The sequence below is a fragment of the Elephantulus edwardii genome, unplaced genomic scaffold (genome assembly GCF_000299155.1).
Source record: "Elephantulus edwardii isolate Elephantulus edwardi_28Jun2011 unplaced genomic scaffold, EleEdw1.0 scaffold00130, whole genome shotgun sequence".
NCBI lineage: Eukaryota > Metazoa > Chordata > Mammalia > Macroscelidea > Macroscelididae > Elephantulus > Elephantulus edwardii.
The window spans coordinates 8,249,227-8,267,400 of NW_006399880.1; the positions used below are offsets into that span (position 1 = coordinate 8,249,227).

The 18,174-nt window shown below is 39.4% G+C and overlaps 1 protein-coding gene across 2 annotated transcripts in view; it reads left to right on the forward strand.

Moving 5' to 3' along the window:
* DPYSL3 (dihydropyrimidinase-like 3) overlaps positions 1 to 18,174 on the forward strand; it is a 173,916-nt gene that overhangs the window by 61,246 nt on the left and 94,496 nt on the right. Inside the window, exons 6-7 of one of the 2 annotated variants that reach the window (XM_006893732.1) lie at positions 4,141 to 4,166; positions 12,717 to 12,739. The exons of the other annotated variant lie outside the window; for it this stretch is intronic. Coding sequence (XP_006893794.1) covers positions 4,141 to 4,166; positions 12,717 to 12,739 — 49 coding nt within the window. The remainder of the gene's footprint in view (positions 1 to 4,140; positions 4,167 to 12,716; positions 12,740 to 18,174) is intronic. 2 annotated transcript variants of the gene reach the window in all.

Consider the following 18,174-nt stretch of genomic DNA (forward strand, 5'->3'; position numbering starts at 1 on the left):
GTTGTGTGATGGAAAAAAGAAATATTATGGTCTCCTATTCATACAGTTATTCAAAACATTTTTTTAAAAAAACAGGGACATTTTAATTATTATATTTGCTCTTTAGCCCAAACAGGCTGTAAACAAAGGACGTTTTTCTCATTTCAGGGATGAAGAGAGGTTAAAGAAATTGTTTGAGGTCAAATAATTTGTTAATAAAACATGCGTGGCTCTAACTTTAAGTCTCCTGATTCATTTTTATCTACCTACTAGAACACCTTATTTTTATGACTCTGAGCTCAAAATAATAATAATTCTATCTAGTTTGACATTTATTCAGGTTCCGCCTCCCCTCCCCCGACATAGTGCACTATTTCGAAGTCAGTCCAGCAGGAGGGAGCCGGCAGTGCAAAAGCACCAAAGGGTACCCAGGTTTCTGGTTAGGTGACCAGTTAGAGAGAGGTACCACCAATTGAGCTTCAGAGGATTCAAGAGAATGTTAGAGAAAAAGTTCTGGAACATATTTTAGATCTAGTGGATGTTACAGATTTCTTGGTAAGCAGACTGTAAGACAGTGTTAATATGCAGAAGTTTTATCAGGGAGCACAAGAGAAGGAAACATACAGTTGGGTAGAGGGAGAACACAGCCTCAGTGGAATTCTCAGCTGAGCCTGCATGGAGTTCTGAAGAACTCTCAACACTGCCCATTAATTAGGGTTAGAGGACAGGCTTTTGAACAATCTCAGTGGCATCTTTGGATGTGTACCACCTCGTGTCAATTTACATAGGTGGTCCTCTTCAGGTAAGATCCCCAAAAGTGACTGACAATTTAAGGCATTTTGATAGGAGTAGATGGTGGCTTGTGAGCACATAATTTGGCACATTTGAGAGGTTGGGGCAAGAAGACTTTAGGTCATTCATATTGGATACATGTCCACAAAATGTTTTACATTCTCATTAGTCATATCATCTTAATTCTTACCTCTAGCCAGACTGCTCCACTCAACTTGAGATTAAGACATACGATTATGTATAGAAGTTGTGGTTTTGGAGGAGGGCTGACTATCCCATGGACAGCCAAAAGACCAGTTAAAACATCGAGAGGACACTTTGGAGGCAGGCTGGTGAAGCTTCGTCTCACAAACTTTGGGCACGCTGTTAGGAGAGGTTATTCTTCAGAGGACATCATGCTTGAAAAGGCAGAAGGCCTGCAAAGAAGAAAGACCCTCAAAGAGATAGACTGGTTACAGTGTCTGCAGCAATTGGCTCAAGTGTGTCAGGCATGATAAGGTTAGCACAAATAGGAGAGTGTTCAGATCTATTGTTCATAGAGTCACTGAGTCATACTCCACTTGAGGGGAGTTAACAACAGCAATAATAACAATAATAACAAAAACATATCGTGGCCTAGTCATAGAAGGTTTTACTGCTAATCCTAATCACCTCTCTGGTGATTCAAATCCATCAGTCACTCTGACAGAGAAAGATGGGCAGTCTTCTCTAGTGCAATTTATAACCTCTGAAAACTCACTGGAGGGTCAGCTTCATGGATTCCAGTGGAATGCTGATGAGTTGTTTTTTTATTTTTTTAGTTTGTTTCTTTTTTTTACTGAAGGGTCATGTTTAAACTGTGTATCACAGAGTCACTCCATTGAGATTGGAGTGGATCAATTAGGTGGAGACATCCTATACACAACAGTATATATTAATCTAAAGCTGAGTAGAAAGGTCTGGCTGGAGATAAGAATTAAGTTTATGTCATGTGAGTAGTGAGATTGCATAATATTTGTAGACATGCATCCCTTTGAGGATATGAATAACCTACAGTCTTCCTATCCCAACTTTTCAAATGTGCCAAATATATTTACTCACAGACTTTGTGGCATCTCACCCTTTTGACTATCATTTTGATTTGTCAAATAACACTCTATTTCTGTAGTCCTTGTCCCAGGCAACTGTGCAATATTTTAATTATTTTGATGAATTTGTATAGTTTCTTGTAACATTCACGGAATTCAGCTACACTTCATTATGTTACCTAGTCCTCACAGTACATGTACTTAATGTTATTATTCTCATTTAGTGAGTTTAAAAGTATTTGCCAACTGATATCACAGCATGTGTATGGCAGGGCTAGAATTTAAACGCAGATCTGTGTAATAACAAAGTGGGATTAAGTGGGATTCCATTTCCAAGCTCATTGACTGAATTTGATTCCATCCTGGCTTTATCAGAGAAACAGTAGATTCTTGACATGTACTGAGGAAAATAAGTAGATTTGGGGCCAAGCATTCCGGCATACTGACTCCGTGTTATAGCATCTACTGGTGAGGAAGGAGAATATTACTGACAAGGCAAATAGTGCCTATGTATTGGGAGTAGACAGAGCTACCAGGGCATGCTGATAGTTTGGAAGTCAATTTGTTATAAAGTTGATTCGGACTTAGGACAATCCCATGTGTGTCAGAGTAGAATTGTGTTCCAGGGCTTTTAAAAGCTGACTTCTTTAGAAGAAGATCACCAGGAATTTCTTCAATGGTTTTCTGGTTGGATTTGAACATGCTGACCTTTCCTATAGTAACTGAACATTCTATGTATTTGCGTAAACCAGAAGCTTCAACTTGAAGGTTAGCACTCAGGGTTTACAGGATTTGGGGCAGGGGAAGCATAATAGTCATCTCCCACGCTGACTCAGGGGTTGAAAGATTGGTTCCCTCAGATATTCTGCTCTTTCCTATTGTTTTCATGGAAAATAGAGAGCACACATGGCACTCTGAAGAGAATCTGCTAGTTGCTTCCTATTTAAAGTGGGGAAAAATATATATGGAAGAGTGTCGTAAACTATGCTTGTACTTCTGAGTGCCTTTCCATTTTTTAAATATTTGTTAATAAGCAAGCAATGATCAAGGTCATAATGAAATAGACATTGTAGAGTTAATAAGTCAACATTTTATTGCAAATAAGTTCTACCATTCTGTGATCAAGATCTTCCACAACAAATTACTTCATGATGTAATTTCTAATGAGAAATGTTCACAGCCCCACAGTCAAATTTGAGGGCACCTTGGGCCTATTAAAGCCAACTCTGAGTATTCTTGCAATTGTTGTTACAATATTTCAATTAGGAAATTTAGAGAAAAACTCAAATCACTAGTGATGAAATAAAGAGTAAAACCACAGAGCAAATACATAATTTCAATTTAAATTCTATAGTAAATGTGTAACTGGTCATTACTTTTTTGACCTTTCCAAATAAATACAGATTGCTAAGCCAATGCATCATCTTCCTGAAATCACTTAAATGAATAAATCAATTGCCATCCCACTGGTTTGTTTTATGGTGACGTCATGTGTGTACAGCTATGCTTTATAAGATTTCAAGTGGTTTATTTTTCAGGAGAACTCAGAGTTTCTGCAGCATTGCTGGGTGGAATAAAACTGACAATCTTTTGGTTAATAGTTGAGCATAAAATGTTTGCACCACTCAAGGACTTTATACTTGTAAACATGGTTTTATAAAGCTTTCCTTACATATGCTTTCCAAAGTGGGTCAGCTGTTAATTGAAAAGTTGATCATTTGAATGTACCCCTGGATCTGGCAAAATAAAGATCTGGCAATCCTCTGTAAAGATTATAGCCTGGAAGACTATATGGGGCTTTTAAAATGCTACCATATATGGTGGCAGTTAGAAAAATCCTTTTGACAATACTTAACAATGAAACTGTCAACTATTTTATCTTACTTGGATCCATAATCATCACCTTTGTTACCAGCAATCAGGAAATCAGGAGATGTATTGCACTGGGCAAAGTCTGCAGTTAGGGTCCTCTCCAAGTTACTGAGAAGCATTGATGTCAGTTTGAGAACTAAGTTGTGTCTGATTCAGGCCATGGTCTTTCCAATCACTTGCTATGCATCTAAAAGCTGGACAATGAATAAGGATGACAGGAGAAGAAATGGTGCCTTTAAACTGTGGAGAGGAGTACAAAACATCTTATGGATTGCAAAAAGAACAAATAAATTTTCTTGGAGAAAATGTAGCCACGGTGCTTCTTGGAGGCAAAGACAATAAAGCTTAGCCTCACATACTTCAGGCATGTTACTGGGAAAGTCTATTCCTTGGAGAGGGACATCACGCTTGGAAAAAGGCAGAAGGTCAGCAAAGGAGACGAAGACCTTCAAACAGGTAGACTGACACAGTGACTGCTCAGTGGGCTCTAATGTGTCAGAAAGTGTGACGATGGCACAGGATAGGACAGAATTTAGGTTTGTTTTTCATAGGGTTGCTATGGATCATACTTGATGGCACCTAATAACAATAACAACTAATAAAAAAATTTATGCTTTTCTGTTTAGATAACAAAAGTGATATTTATTGATTACTTTTAATCATACCTGAGTCAAAAGATATGTGACTATTTTAACATTGTTCTCCACAGTAGCATTAATGTAAGACCTTCCTTATAACAGAACCATTGTTCTTCTAACCGGCATCTACTTTTCCCCCCATTACTTTTCCATGTGCTATAATGTGTCTCCACGAGATGTACAAACTAGTCAAATGCCTAGATGAATAGAAACTGTATTCATCTTTGTTGCCAGCAATGGTTTTAGGATTTAGAGTTTTTTTTTCATATTTTTTTTGTGTGCAGTAAAGCAAACAGGACTTGATAACTTGTTAAAATGTCATTCATTATTAATTAATGCAGTAATTAATTAATTGTTGCAAACCTTCTTGGAACACACCTGGTGTACTTCACTTTAAGTCCAGAAAGGTCTTCTCTATTTTGTTGTAGCTTACAGCAGTGGAGCGGTGGATCTCCAGCTTCCATCCGCCAATGTTTATCTTTGTACTCACTCTGGGCTATCATGAACCGTACCAGGAATACCTTGAAAATGAAACAAGTCCTCTTTCTTTTCTGTAAGATCTGTTCCCACGTCTTTGTCAGCTTTCACCTTTTCTTTTTCTTTTTTTTTTGCATCATCTTTTCTACTGACCCATTTTATAAATGAACCAACTAAAGCTCAGAACATTTTTCAGGTTGTCATTTTAAAGTAGTAATTTAAGTTGATTTGGAGTCCAACATTCTTTCTCTGTTTCAATCTCTGGTTCTTATTCACTCCCTCCAGTGAAAATTCAGTGTCTACATCTGCAAAGCGGGTCACATTCTCTGCTTGAGGCCTGGTCAGCATTTGATTCTGAGTCTTCAGAGGTCAGAAACCCAGGGACTTATTTTGGCTCCACGTGTAGATGTGACCAGTCCTAGAAAGAAGTGCTCATTCTTTGATGCATCAGCTATGTATGTGCAAGAGGTTCCTATTTCTCAGTCTAGGGATCTTTGGAGACTTTTTTCAGTGCAGCCTGTGACTGGATGCTCAGGCATGTCTGCTATTCCTGTTTTTTTAAAAAGATAAGGAGGCAAAGGCCAATGAGGCCTGATGGCCTTGGATTACTTAATACAGCTGAATGCCGGAAATTGGAGGGTGGAAAGCAGGCATCCCAGGTCCCTTTCCTGGAGACAGCTGGGAAACCTGGAAAATATAAACGCGTTGCATCCAAGCACTTGGGGATAGGTTGGCTTGCTATTCTGCTTCTCCATCCAAGTGTGAATCTTGCATCTTTCATCTGGGAGAGAGCTGGGTAATATACAAGGAAAGAACTGAATCCAATAACATGTGTTTCTGTTCAAACCAGGGGTGAAATTAACTGCACTTAACTGAAGATTCAGCAGCATACCCTCAAAGAGGCATTTAAGAGAAGATCCTCTCATTCCAGGATTCAGCCTTGTGGTTTAGGCTCCACTAGGAGAGAGGTAGAGTGGACCAAGGAGAAGCCAATTCCCAAGAGATAACATCCTTTTCTCTCAATCTGAAGATGCACTGAAGTTTGCTTAGAAAAGGAACAATTCTTATTTTGGAGACACAGAATCTCAGCGAACGCCTGAAAAAAACATGCAGACTCTCCAAAGAAGTCTGATGTCAGAAATGTGTCAAGCAAGTGACACAATACTTACAAGCCAACCCTTTGTAAGGCAAGTGGAAGCAGCAGATTCTGGCTAATTGGAAAAGACATGCTCTGTGTAAATGACAACTGGTATTGGCTTTAGTCGATGGTACTTGTGGTGACTAAGGGAGTTCTGGAGTCTGAAGTTACGCTGCTAACACAGACGCCATGCTTCTCTGGCATTTCCAATCCACCAGCTGCTCTGTGGGAGAATGATGGACAATCTCAGTGTCAAATATTCAGCATGTCCTCCACTGGAGGGTCAGCTATGATTCAAAATCAATTTGACAGCAATGATAGATGGTGTGACTATGAAATCGGAAACCCGGGTCTTACAATTTTTGATGCAATCTATATTTGCATATGAAAATCTATGTTGCAATATTGGCTAGGTAAGATGTGCCTCTACCATGTAAATATTTGTTTAATAGCAGTCTGACTGTTACAGGATGAGTTTATTGGAAAGCAGATTCCAAGAATAGGATGTAGGAAGTTTATTAGGGAGTTTTCTTGTGATATGGTCTTAACAAAGGCTTTAGCTGAATTTATAGGCAGTCCTGAAACTAGGAGACCCTTTGAGTTGATGTTGCTTTGTAGCTAACAAGTCATATCAATCAGTCATTGGGTCAGGATGACCTTGCAGACGGGGGTAAGGAGTGTGTACCTTAGGGAAGTCCAGTTTCCAAAAACGGCTGACAGCTGACACATGAAAGAAACTCTGACAATTCATTCTTCAGTCTTGAAGAGGGCTGGGGGTGACTGAGGATGGGGGTGAATACTGCAGGTTCCATGTCCATTACAATCCAGACTCACTTCTTGTATTAAATTCTAGGAGAAACAGCTCCAGGATTATAGTGCCTCTTTTCCTCTTCTCTTTGACCTTCCATGGAACTCCTTTATCATATCTGATCTTACATTAAAAAAATCCCTGTGATGTCAACTCTATTCTGAGCGACCCTCTAGGACAGTGTTGTTATGTGCCATTGTGTTGCCTGTGACTCATAGTGACCCTATGTGCAAGAGCTCTGAAGCCTGTTCTGTCCTGAGCAAGTCTTACTGTCTTTGACACACCTACCCCCATTGTCCTTGTTAGTGTATCAGTCTATCTCATTTGGGGTCTTTCTCTCCTGTGCTGTCCCACCAACCTTCTGAGCATGATATCCTTCTCCAAGGATTGGTCTCTCCTGGCCATGTTCCCAAAGTATGTGAGACAGAGCTTCAAGAGCTGAAACCTGGTTTCACTCTCTCCAAGACTCTCTTTAAAAAGAATTGGCCATACACTTCCAAAATATAACAGGTCTTCAAAAACCCTAAGTATACATAGAGTAGAATAATAGATATGACAACTGAGGACACAGTAGATACCCCATAGCCTCTTTATGGAACTAGACTATCATATATTTTCCCCATGCAGTGGCATGGTAGGGTTTGAACTGTTGATGTTTTGGTTAGCATCTGAGTGTTTCAGCCATCACACCAACTGGGATCCTGGACAGCTGCTGTTTGACATAATGTCATCCAGTCATTTCTGACTCCTAGTGACCCTCCATCAGTTTTCTGGGGTTAAGATCTGTCCAGGAAGAGACTGTCCACTTTTCTTCCACATAGAAACTGTTGGATCCAGTCCATAATATTTCAGTGAAGAACCTGACACGTTACACTATGCCGCCAGATCTCCTCGGGCATAATGATACTCAGTATTGTCTTTTTCTGACTATTCTAGATTCCCTTACCCTCGACTGACATTTTTATTGGCTTAGGTGGGACATGGACTCTCTTCTCTGAAGAGTCAGAATCTCTGATCACCATGCACTTCTGTCAGATTTAGTTATCCATTTTCAATCAAGAGTAGCCAAAATAGTATCTGAAAGAACTCACAAGGGTCACATGTGTGCCATGCATACATACTTGTGCCCACTGTATAACAGTTCTCCACCTGGTGAGGTCGTGTCAAGATGCTCATATCTCCTCTTGCCTATTTAGCATAGGAACCCAAAGTGCACAAGTGGCCCCTGTGACATAGTACTCAGTAGAAACTTGCTATGCTTCCGTGGTAGGAACATTTCCTCTTTGGGGAAAAGGCACTCAACTATGGAAAGTGTTGTTGGTGTAGCTAAGGCACCCTATGAGCAGCCGATCTGAATGCTGCCTCATCCTGTACCATCCTTATCATCTCTGACACACTGAGCCCACAGCTCAAGTCACCGTGTCAATCCATCTCATTGGGATCTTTCTCTTCTTTGCTGATCCTCCATTTTTCCAAGCATGAGGTTTCTTTCCAAGGAATAGTGTTCCCTAGCTACATGTACAGAGTATGAAAGATGAAGCTTTACCTCCAAGGAGCATTCACGCTGCACTTTTCCCAAGACATAGATGTTTGTTCTTTTGGCAGTTCATGAGCTATTTAGTACTCTTCTCCAACAACACGACTCAAAAGCATCAGTTATTCTGTCATCCTTATTCATTGTCCAGTTGTCTGATTCCTAGAAAGTGCTTGAGAAGACCATGGCCTGAATCAGGCACATGTTAATCTTCAAATTGACACCATTGCTCTTCAACATTTTGGAGAGGTCCTAGTACCTCTCCTGATTTCCTGACTACTGCTGCAAAGTTTATATTTCCCAGTTGGGTCCTTGAGAATGGTGGTAAGAAGGCCCATTCTTGATTTCTTTCTATTCTTAGACAAATGCATTCTTTTGATTAAGATATACTGTTGTTGTTGTTAGTACTATTGAGTGGTCTCCAACTCAGAGCGATCCTCCTGTATGTAAAATAGATTGAAACCTTGCTTCACCGTTGTCATCCTCACAGTATCAACTGTGCTTAAACCCACTGTTGCACATTATGTCAATCCATCTTATTGAAGATATTCCTCTCTTTTACGAATTCTTGCATTTCCATATATAATGCTCCTTTTCAACAATAGACCTCCTTGACAACATGCCTGTACCATGTGAGATGAAGTCTCACATTTTGTGCTTCTAAGGTGTACTCTGGCTGCATTTACTTCTTCCAAGTTAGGGTGGTTTTTTGTTTGTTTGTTTGTTCTTTCAATCCTTTTAGGATTCTCGTTAACACTATTCACCAACCAATTCAAAGGCATCAATTCTTATGTCTTCCTTAGTCTTTGTCCATTTTTCACATGCATATGAAACAACTGTCTCAAGCACAGCATTACATAAAGACATTGGCTTAAAGTGTGTTACTTGCTAAAGGATTAGACTGTATCCTTGCAAGAATAATCTCTGAATTGGTGCCTCAGTTGGGCATCAATAGTTCATTCTGTCCCTTTTCAGGGTTACAGATTCTGAGTGAGATGACATTTGGTAACACAGTAGATTCCGTGTCCATGTGGTCCCTCTTGTACCCCTTTGCTAGTAAGTTGGTTCCTCATCCTAAGGTCGTGCTACATGAAATCTCTTTTCAGCCTAGAAAACTTTTTTTTAAGCACAGAAAACTTTTAAAAGCTTGCAATGGCCATCCAAGGCACGACAATTGGTCACTATTCACCCAGAAAAGCACAGAAGTGAAGAAAGTTAGGAATCAGGGTAATATGTGAAATGTATGGCTTGTTTCCTCTGTGAACAACTGTCTCCTTTGCCATATGATCAAAAGAACTGGATGATAACTGCCATCACGGGACAATTTAATCAAAGGCCTTATAGAAGAATCCTGTTCAAAAGTTGGAAAATGCAAAAGACAATTTTAAATAATAATGACCTCCATACTTTCTCTAGCCAGGTAGATGAGATAAACCCCTAAAACTATTGTCCTGAGATAATCTTTAAACCTTAAACTGAAAATAACCTTAAATAATCTTAAATCTTCTTTCATTTTTTTTTTTGGTTGTAATTTGAGTGAATGTTTACCAGGCATATCGTTTTTTCTTAAGATTAAACAGTAATTTAACTTAATCGGTAAAAATTGCTTTGCCCATTATGCCCTGTTATGGAATCAAGCTGACAACACTAACATAAAAGATTAGATAGGAACCACAGCTGGACAGTGAATTTATGTTAAGGGAGGAGAAACATCTTGATGGGGAAGGTGCAAATGGTGGTACAAGTTGAAGAGTGTAGTCACTGAACTGTACATTTAATAGGTGCATGTTTTGCTGTGCATATTTTCAACAAGAACAACCACATAAAAGTTGAAAAAAAATATTCTTTTGAACTCTCAAGTGCTGGTGTGGATGGAGGACCAAAGAGTAGCAAAGTAAAATCCATAACTAGAATATGTTATGTCTTTAACAGTCCTCACTGGGCTTTCCAGTGTGAAAGAGATCTGATATCAACTAGCTAACTTTGCAAATGATGCTGCCTGAGAGTGGTGGCACTGATCTCTGTTGTTGATAGGATGGACATTTGAGAGCACCAGTAGCTAGATCAGTATTGGTGAGTGAGTGATAACTGCCTGCATAGGCTCTGTCTTGTCACTGTGTCAGGGAAGACAATGCCATTTATTGGCCATTGGGCAAACACTGAGGAAGCCTGGCTATTGCCAACTGACGGGTCTCTTTCTCGATCTCATTCATTATTTGCCTTTTCTGTGATGAATGTACTCTGCAGGGCATTGGCAAGCTATTGATATATGTGTATGTATACAAATCGCCACTCTCATACCCACACCCACTGTCGTCTTTCATCATTACTATAGCCTATTTTCAGCTCACTCTGTATTAAAAAGCCAAATTAACAACCGAATCCCCTGCCATAAAGTGGATTTCAACTCTCAGTGACCCCATAAGACAGATTAGAACTACTCTCTAGTTTTCCAGGTGGTAAAATTTTATAGTAATAGAATGCTGCACCTTCCTCCCTTGGAGCAGCTGGGCGGGTGAGTTCTTACTGCTAGTTACCAGACTAAGCATTGTGCCATCAGGAATTCTTGTACAAAGTCACCTCATGCAAACCAGGTACAGTTTGGTTTTTTACTCTCCTCTGTTAGCTCACTGTATGGTCCAAAGGTGTACACTGACAGAAAGGTGGTAGAGCAGCAGTGGCGGAGGACACTGGGAGCTGACTACTTGTTCTATCAACGTGCTTATGCTTGCTAGTCTTTCTAATACCAATTCTTGCATGCACGGCTTAGCACTGGGCTCATTTAAAATCAACTGCCAGGTCCGCCTGTTCTTGTGGCTTCTTAGATTTGAAAAAAATTCAGCTTGGGATGGCACTTGTTTCTGAATGGTTACTTGATCATTTTGGTCTGGTGCTCCAGTCCTATAAAATTCTGTAGCATCCAAGGACTATATTGCAAACAGTACATAATTGTCTTCCTTCAGAGTCCTAGGGCTTTAAATTGTTATTTTCCTAGTGCAGATTGCATGAACTCCAGTTGGTATCATTTTACATCACAGATACAACCAATACTGTGGGATTTGTTGGGTCATGTGATCAAAGTGGTGAAACTGAGCCATGCACCTTAACAGTTCTTTTTCTGCCCCAGGCTCCATTCAGAGCTCTAGGTCTTTCATGCATATGTACTGGAGAAATATTTTCAGTTACAAAATATGTTGCCTGTAAAACCTGAAATGGAAGTTTGGTTTGGTTTGTTATTATTTTTCTTCCCACCCCCCTTTAACTGGGCATTGTTCTTCTTTTTTTTACAAATGAGATATATAACACAATAATCTGTCCTTCATTTTAGAATGTGGCAAGTATGTTCTGAAAAATCTTAATAGGTTTTGTAGTTGCTAAAGTTAATGACACAGTGACTGTAACAATGAACTTGAGCACACTGGAAGATTGTGAGGATGGTGCAGGATCGAACAAGGTTCAGATCTCTTGTTTATAGGGTTGCTATGAGTCATAGTTGAATCTATGGCACGTAACACCACCACCAATAAAGTTAATGTTCCAGACAACTTTGGCGGCTTCATGGTTAGGGAGGTAGCTTGTTAACCCAAAAGTGGAAAGTAGCACCTTTCCAGTGGTTCAAATCCACTATTGCGAGAAAGATTACGGCCAAATGTATTTTACAGCCTCTGAAAACCTGCTGGAAGCCCAGCTATGAGTCAGTCCCAACTCAAAGGCTATGAGTTTTAAAGTTAATGTATGTGACTAAAGCTGTCAGTGCACTTGGCAAGCATGATGTCATCAATATAGAGTTTCAGTGAGACGTCCTTCAAGTTTTCCCGAAGAACAATTTCTTTAAAGACTATAGTATAATGGAAAGTGAGATAAATAATTAGCATAATATAGAATCAAGATTGTTCATATATTTTTTTGTTTGTTCCAAGTGTGTGAAGATTTCTTCTTATTCACTTTACTGGTAAAAACTAAAAGAAGCTCATTTGCTATATCTTTGTGGTATTATGTTCTGGCGATTTATCTGTTCCTGAGGCCATGATAATCTGTTCCAGCAAAATGTTACATCTGGTGTAAAAAAAAACAAAAACAAAAACAAACATCTGGTGTAAGACCTGCAACTTGACTCAGTACTGATTGTGTTCTTCTCTTTGCCCAGCTTTTATGACATCCAGAATAGTGAATTAAATAGAGATATGGTGGAGAGTATTGTGGTGTCCTCAGTAGCCAGTTGCACTGCCAACCCAAAGGCTACATATCTAGGTGGTTCCAATCCACCAGTGACTTTGAAGAAGGATAGTCGCTTCCCTTTGTGAGTTACAGCTTTAGAAACTCAATGGAGGGTAAGTATGAGTCAGAATCAACTTAACAGCAGTCTGGGAGGTGATGGAGACTACCAGTCTCCATTCATTAGATTTTTAAGAGATCTACCCTTACCTAAGGATAGTAAAATATTTTTTACTATTATATTTGCAGGGGTGGAGGTGGAAGATTTGGGGGCTTTTACTTTGTTTTTCTCTCCTTGATAGATCTTAGACTGAGAAACCAATGTCAATATTGTACTAAAGGCCATAATTTTCCATTTTCATTAATCAGCATTAATGTTGCTATGTGCTCTCAAGTCAGAACCGACTCCCAGCTGACCCTCCAGTGGATTTTCAGAGGCAGAAAATAGAGGCTAATAGAAATGACCACTGGGTGAACTTGCAAATCCAAGGGGCCAAATGTAAGCTGGGTCTAGACCAGTAGTCTTTTCATTACCTGGCCCCTAGCTAGGATGATGTTTTCATCTATTGTTTTAATCTATTCTCAGTGACCCTGTAATCTGTCATTTCTTAAAATGTGTGCCAATCTCATGATTTTGTTGGAAAGCAGAACTAGTCACGTGGGAGTGTACACACACACGAACATACACACTTATACACTTATAAATATTTAGCTCACGTAGTTGTGGGGAACTGGTGTACTCATCTGAAGGTCAGAGGACAGTGTGGAGACTCCTGCTGCCTCACAGGATTGTGGAAAATGGAGAAGGCTGTAGCCTTTAAACCTGTATATTAGGTAAATAAAATAGTCCTCTGCCAAAAAAGCTGTTTATGGTCTGGTGATAGAGCACTCTCTGGAAAACTTATTTTTATTTTTCAAAGGCTTCATATGATTAACTAAAATCTGCCTACGTTTTTTGAGGTGTTTTTTTTTTAATAGTCTTCACTAAGAAAAACAATTTGCTTTGTTTAGGCCAACTGTTTTAATTTCAGATTGTAACAGCAGCTAGACTAGTGTTTTACACAACAGGTGAGAAACACTGCTTAGCCAAGTAGTGCTACACAGAATGGGCCATTGCATTCTCTTTCCCCACTTTGCAGTGCCACTAACGTATAACCAAAGAACTTTTTGAGGAAGCACTGTTATATGCTGTCAAGTTAGAACCAAGTCATATCTGAGCTTTGAGTAGGTTTTTAGAGGCAATAAATTGCACAAGAATAAACATTACAGCATGCTGTTGTTGTTGTTGTGTGCCATTGAGTCATGACTAACTCATATGATTCTCCATCAGATTTTCAGAGTCTGTAAACAGCACAGGAGGAGATTATTCATCATTCTTCCACAGAGCAGCTGGTAGATTCGAACCATGTCCCGTTGAGTTGACAGTTCAACTCCTTATCACTAAGTTACCAGAACTCCTTTATTAGCTTCTTACTGCTGTACCAACAAATCATCCAAATTTAACTGCTTAGAGCAACACAAATTTAATGTCTTATCATTCCAGAGGTTGTTGTTTTGGGTCCTTGAGTCAGAACTGACAAATAGCTAAGAGTCCAGAAAGTTTTTAGAGTCAATAAATCACATGGGAGGAGATTGCATCACACAGGAAGAGACTGCCCAGCAACTGGTGACTATAAACTGTGCCTTTGGGATTGCAATGCCACTTCTTACCATTAGGCCACCAGAGTTGGCTGAAATCAGATAGTCCTGTGGCTCTAGAGGAGAAGAATCTGTTCTTTGACATCTCTAGTTTTTAGAGGCTTTCTGCTATTCAGAAGGTTTTTAAAAACAAAGAAAACAAAAATTCTCACCAACAGCTAACACCATAATAAATGGAGATTGATGTTTTCAGCAATTTCATTGTGTTTGGATCCATAATCAACATTTATGTAAAAAGCTGGTAAATATATATGTATATATATTGAAGTGTACAAATCTGCTGTCAGAGGACCTCTTTTATTTATTTTTAAAATTTTCTCCTAGTTTATTTACAAAATTAAAATACATTGTTTTTTAGAACAAATTCTTTCCATTTCATTCATCCCACCCTCATCAAATTATACAACCCCATGATTAATCCCTCCCTCCCCCTGCACACCCTCATCTCTCTGCTTCCACCCTCTCTCACCCCTCTTGGATTCTTATACTCATTCTACAATAACGGTTTTATACAATATTTATCCTTGTGGGACTGAGTTAATTCACTCAGCATAATGCTCTCCAGTCCCTCCAAAGTTAGGTAATAATTTACAAAATCATTGTTCCTGTGGGCTGCGTAGTATTCCATTGTGTGACTGTTTCATAATTTCTCAATCCATTCCATTGTGGTTGAACATCTGGACTGTTTCCATGTTCTTGTGATGGTGAATAATGCTGCTATGAACATTGGTGTACAAATCTCAGTTTGTGCCTCAGTTCTCATTTTCTCAGGGTATATTCCAAGTAGTGGTATAGCTGGATCATATGGAATTTCTATATTCAACTTTTTTAAAAAACAATTACTATTATTATTTTCAATGAACATCTACAGAGATTTTGGAATTCCATTCATTCATTGTTGCACTTTTCTCCCCACCCACCTCATCCCCACCCCCACCCCCAGTTCGCTCCTCTTTTCAACTTTTTGAAGAAATGCCAGACTGCCTTGCAGAATGGTTGTTCCATTTTACAGTCCCACCAACAATGTATAAAGTTCCTTTCTTGCCACATCCTCTTCAACATGTATTACTTGCTGCCCTGTTAAACTTTGCCACTGCTACTGGAGTGAGATGGTACCTCATTGTGGTTTTGATTTGCATCTCTCTTATTGCCAGTGATTTGGAGCATTTCTTCAAGTGTCTTTTTGCTACTCTAATATCTTAGAGGACCTCTTTTAAATGCCAAAGAGCAAAGAAGTTGGTTTAAAGGCCAATGTGTACCTGACCCATGCCATGATATTTCAATTGCATTATGTACATATGAAAGTTGGACAAGGAATAATGAAGCCCAATGGAGAATGGATGCCTTGGAATTGTGTTGGTAGAGAGTATTGAATATACCATGAAATAAAAACAAAAACAAGCAAAGAACTAAACAAATCTGACTTGGAAGATGTGGCACCTAATGCTTCTTAGAAGCAAGGATGGTGAGATTTTGTTTCACAAACTTTGGGCATGTAATTAGGAGAGGCCAGTCCCTGGACAAAGATACTATGCTTTATCAGCGAAAAAGAGGAAGACCCTCAGTGAGATCAAGGAACACATGGCCGCAACAATGGGTCTATGCAAAGCAGAGACTGCGAGGATGGCAAAAGACTGAGTCAGCTTTCTTTATGTCATGTGTAAGGTCTTTGTGCATCAAAGCAGATTCAGTAATGTCTAATATCCGTAACATGCTTGGGAGAGTATTTGTCTGTCTACAAGAGTCCCTTTCTGGGATATCCATCTCCCTTCTTGGAGTGGGAAGTGCAACTAACCATCTGCTTAACTCTTGCAGGTCAGACTTTCCTGGCTACCGCCTTGCCCTTGCAGTTATTGTTATAATTACATCAGCTTGGTGTGTGACAGTGAAATGCTGTCACTGGGCATGTGTTGGTTCAGAGACCTCTTTAAAGACCTAGTTCTGTGGCTGGTTTTCAATCATCAGTCCTAATCAGGTTCTCTGAATTATAGTCAGGTTCCACTCACTGCTGAGAATTTGCATTTTCACCTCCTTTACACTGATTGAGTATCTGAATTTTAACAAGATTTCTAAGAATCTGTAAGATTCAACTGAGGATCTTGTTAAAATGTAGATTCTGTTTCAGTATAACTGTTGCTGTTGTTATGTGCCGATGAGTTGCCTGCGACTCGTAGCGACTCTGTGTACAACATATCTGAAGCCTGCCCTGTCCTAAGCCAATCTCACTGACCCTGACACACCTACCCTCATTGCTCCAGTTACTGCATCAATCCATCTCATCCAGTGTTATCTTCTTCTGCACTATTCCTCTACCATTCTGAGCATGATGTCCTTCTTCGAGGATCTGTCCCTCTTGGCAACATGCCCAAAGTATGGGATGCAGAATTTCAAAATCTTAGCCTCCAAGAAGCACATGGTTTGACCTTCTCCAAGACAGACCTGCTTGTTTTCTTGGAAGCCCGTGGGATGTACAAGACTCTTCTCCAGCACCACAACTCAAAGGCATTGATTCTTCTTCTGTCATCCTTGGTCATTGTTCATCAATCTGATGGATAGCAAGTAATTGAAAGACCATGGCATGGACTAGGCGCACCTTTGTCTCTAGACTGACGTTGTTGCTTCTCAGCACTCCGGAAAGGTCCCTGACAGCAGATTTACCTAATGCAGTTTGCCTTTTGATTTACTGACTGTTGGTGCAAAAAGTGTGGATTGTGGAGCCAAGCAAGCTGTAATTGTTAACAATCTCAATCTCTTCACCATCCATCCAGTTGGTGCCACCAACTGGCCCAGTGCTAAGAACCTTTGTCTTCTTGATGTTGAGCTTCAATCCATATTGAAGACTATAGTTCTTGACCTTCTACAGGAAGCACTTCACGTTTTCCTCAATTTAAGTAAGGTTGTGCCATCTGCATAGCATATATTGTTCATGATTCTTTCTCCAATCTTAATGTCACATTCCTCCTCATAAAGTAGTGCTTCTTGAATGATCTATTCTGCATATAGATTGAAAAGTTATAGAGACAAGATGCATCCTGACACACGCCTTTCCTGATTTTGAACCATATAGTGTGCCTCTACTCTGTTTTGAGGACTGCTTCCTGGTCCAAGTATATATAGGTTTTGTATAACTGAGTATAACTGAGAAAAGCAAATTTTCAGTAGGGGATCAAATCTCTATTCCTACATTACAAAGGAAACCCACCTCTGTGTTGTGATCTGCTCCCCTGAATATTTGCTATAGAATATCCTCTAGAACAATCATTGGATGCAAATTGTGCTTTACAAGAGGTCTTGATTTTAGGCAAGTTTGGGCCAAACTGAGGATAATTACTGGGCAGGATTGAGAACAGAGGGCTGTTGACCAGCAGTACAACTGACTAGTAAATTCTTGAGTGCTGAACATGGAATTTGGGTTTCACATTACAGCATCTACAACCCTCATAGCTAAACATCAGTCTCTTTGAAGTCAAGGACCATATACTTATGGTCACCATCATATCCTTATATCCCTGGCAGACAGAAGATAGTAGTATTTTCTAACTTAGTGCACATATAATTGAATAAATGAAATAAAAATAATAATTTGTATCAAAGTCCAATTTCATTCTTCATCATTCCTCTCGAAACATATCATTTCAACCCTCTAATTTTCTTGCATAAGAATGATGTCAACTGAGTTTGAATTGTACAAAGGTGATTTAAGTAGTAAAAGAACTATTTCTAAGAAATATTAAATGAATATAAGCATATACCCCCAACTGGCCTATATACTTGACCTCTGTTGTTTTTGTGTGCTATCGAATTTGGAACCAACCCATAGCTGACCCTCCCGGGGGTTTCAAAGGCAGTAAATTGCACAAAAGGAGATTACTAGTCCTTCCCCCTGAGAGCTTCTAATGGAAACTTGGCTCCTAGGTACTAAAAATCAAAATGATTTGCAGAAAATATTTAATGCA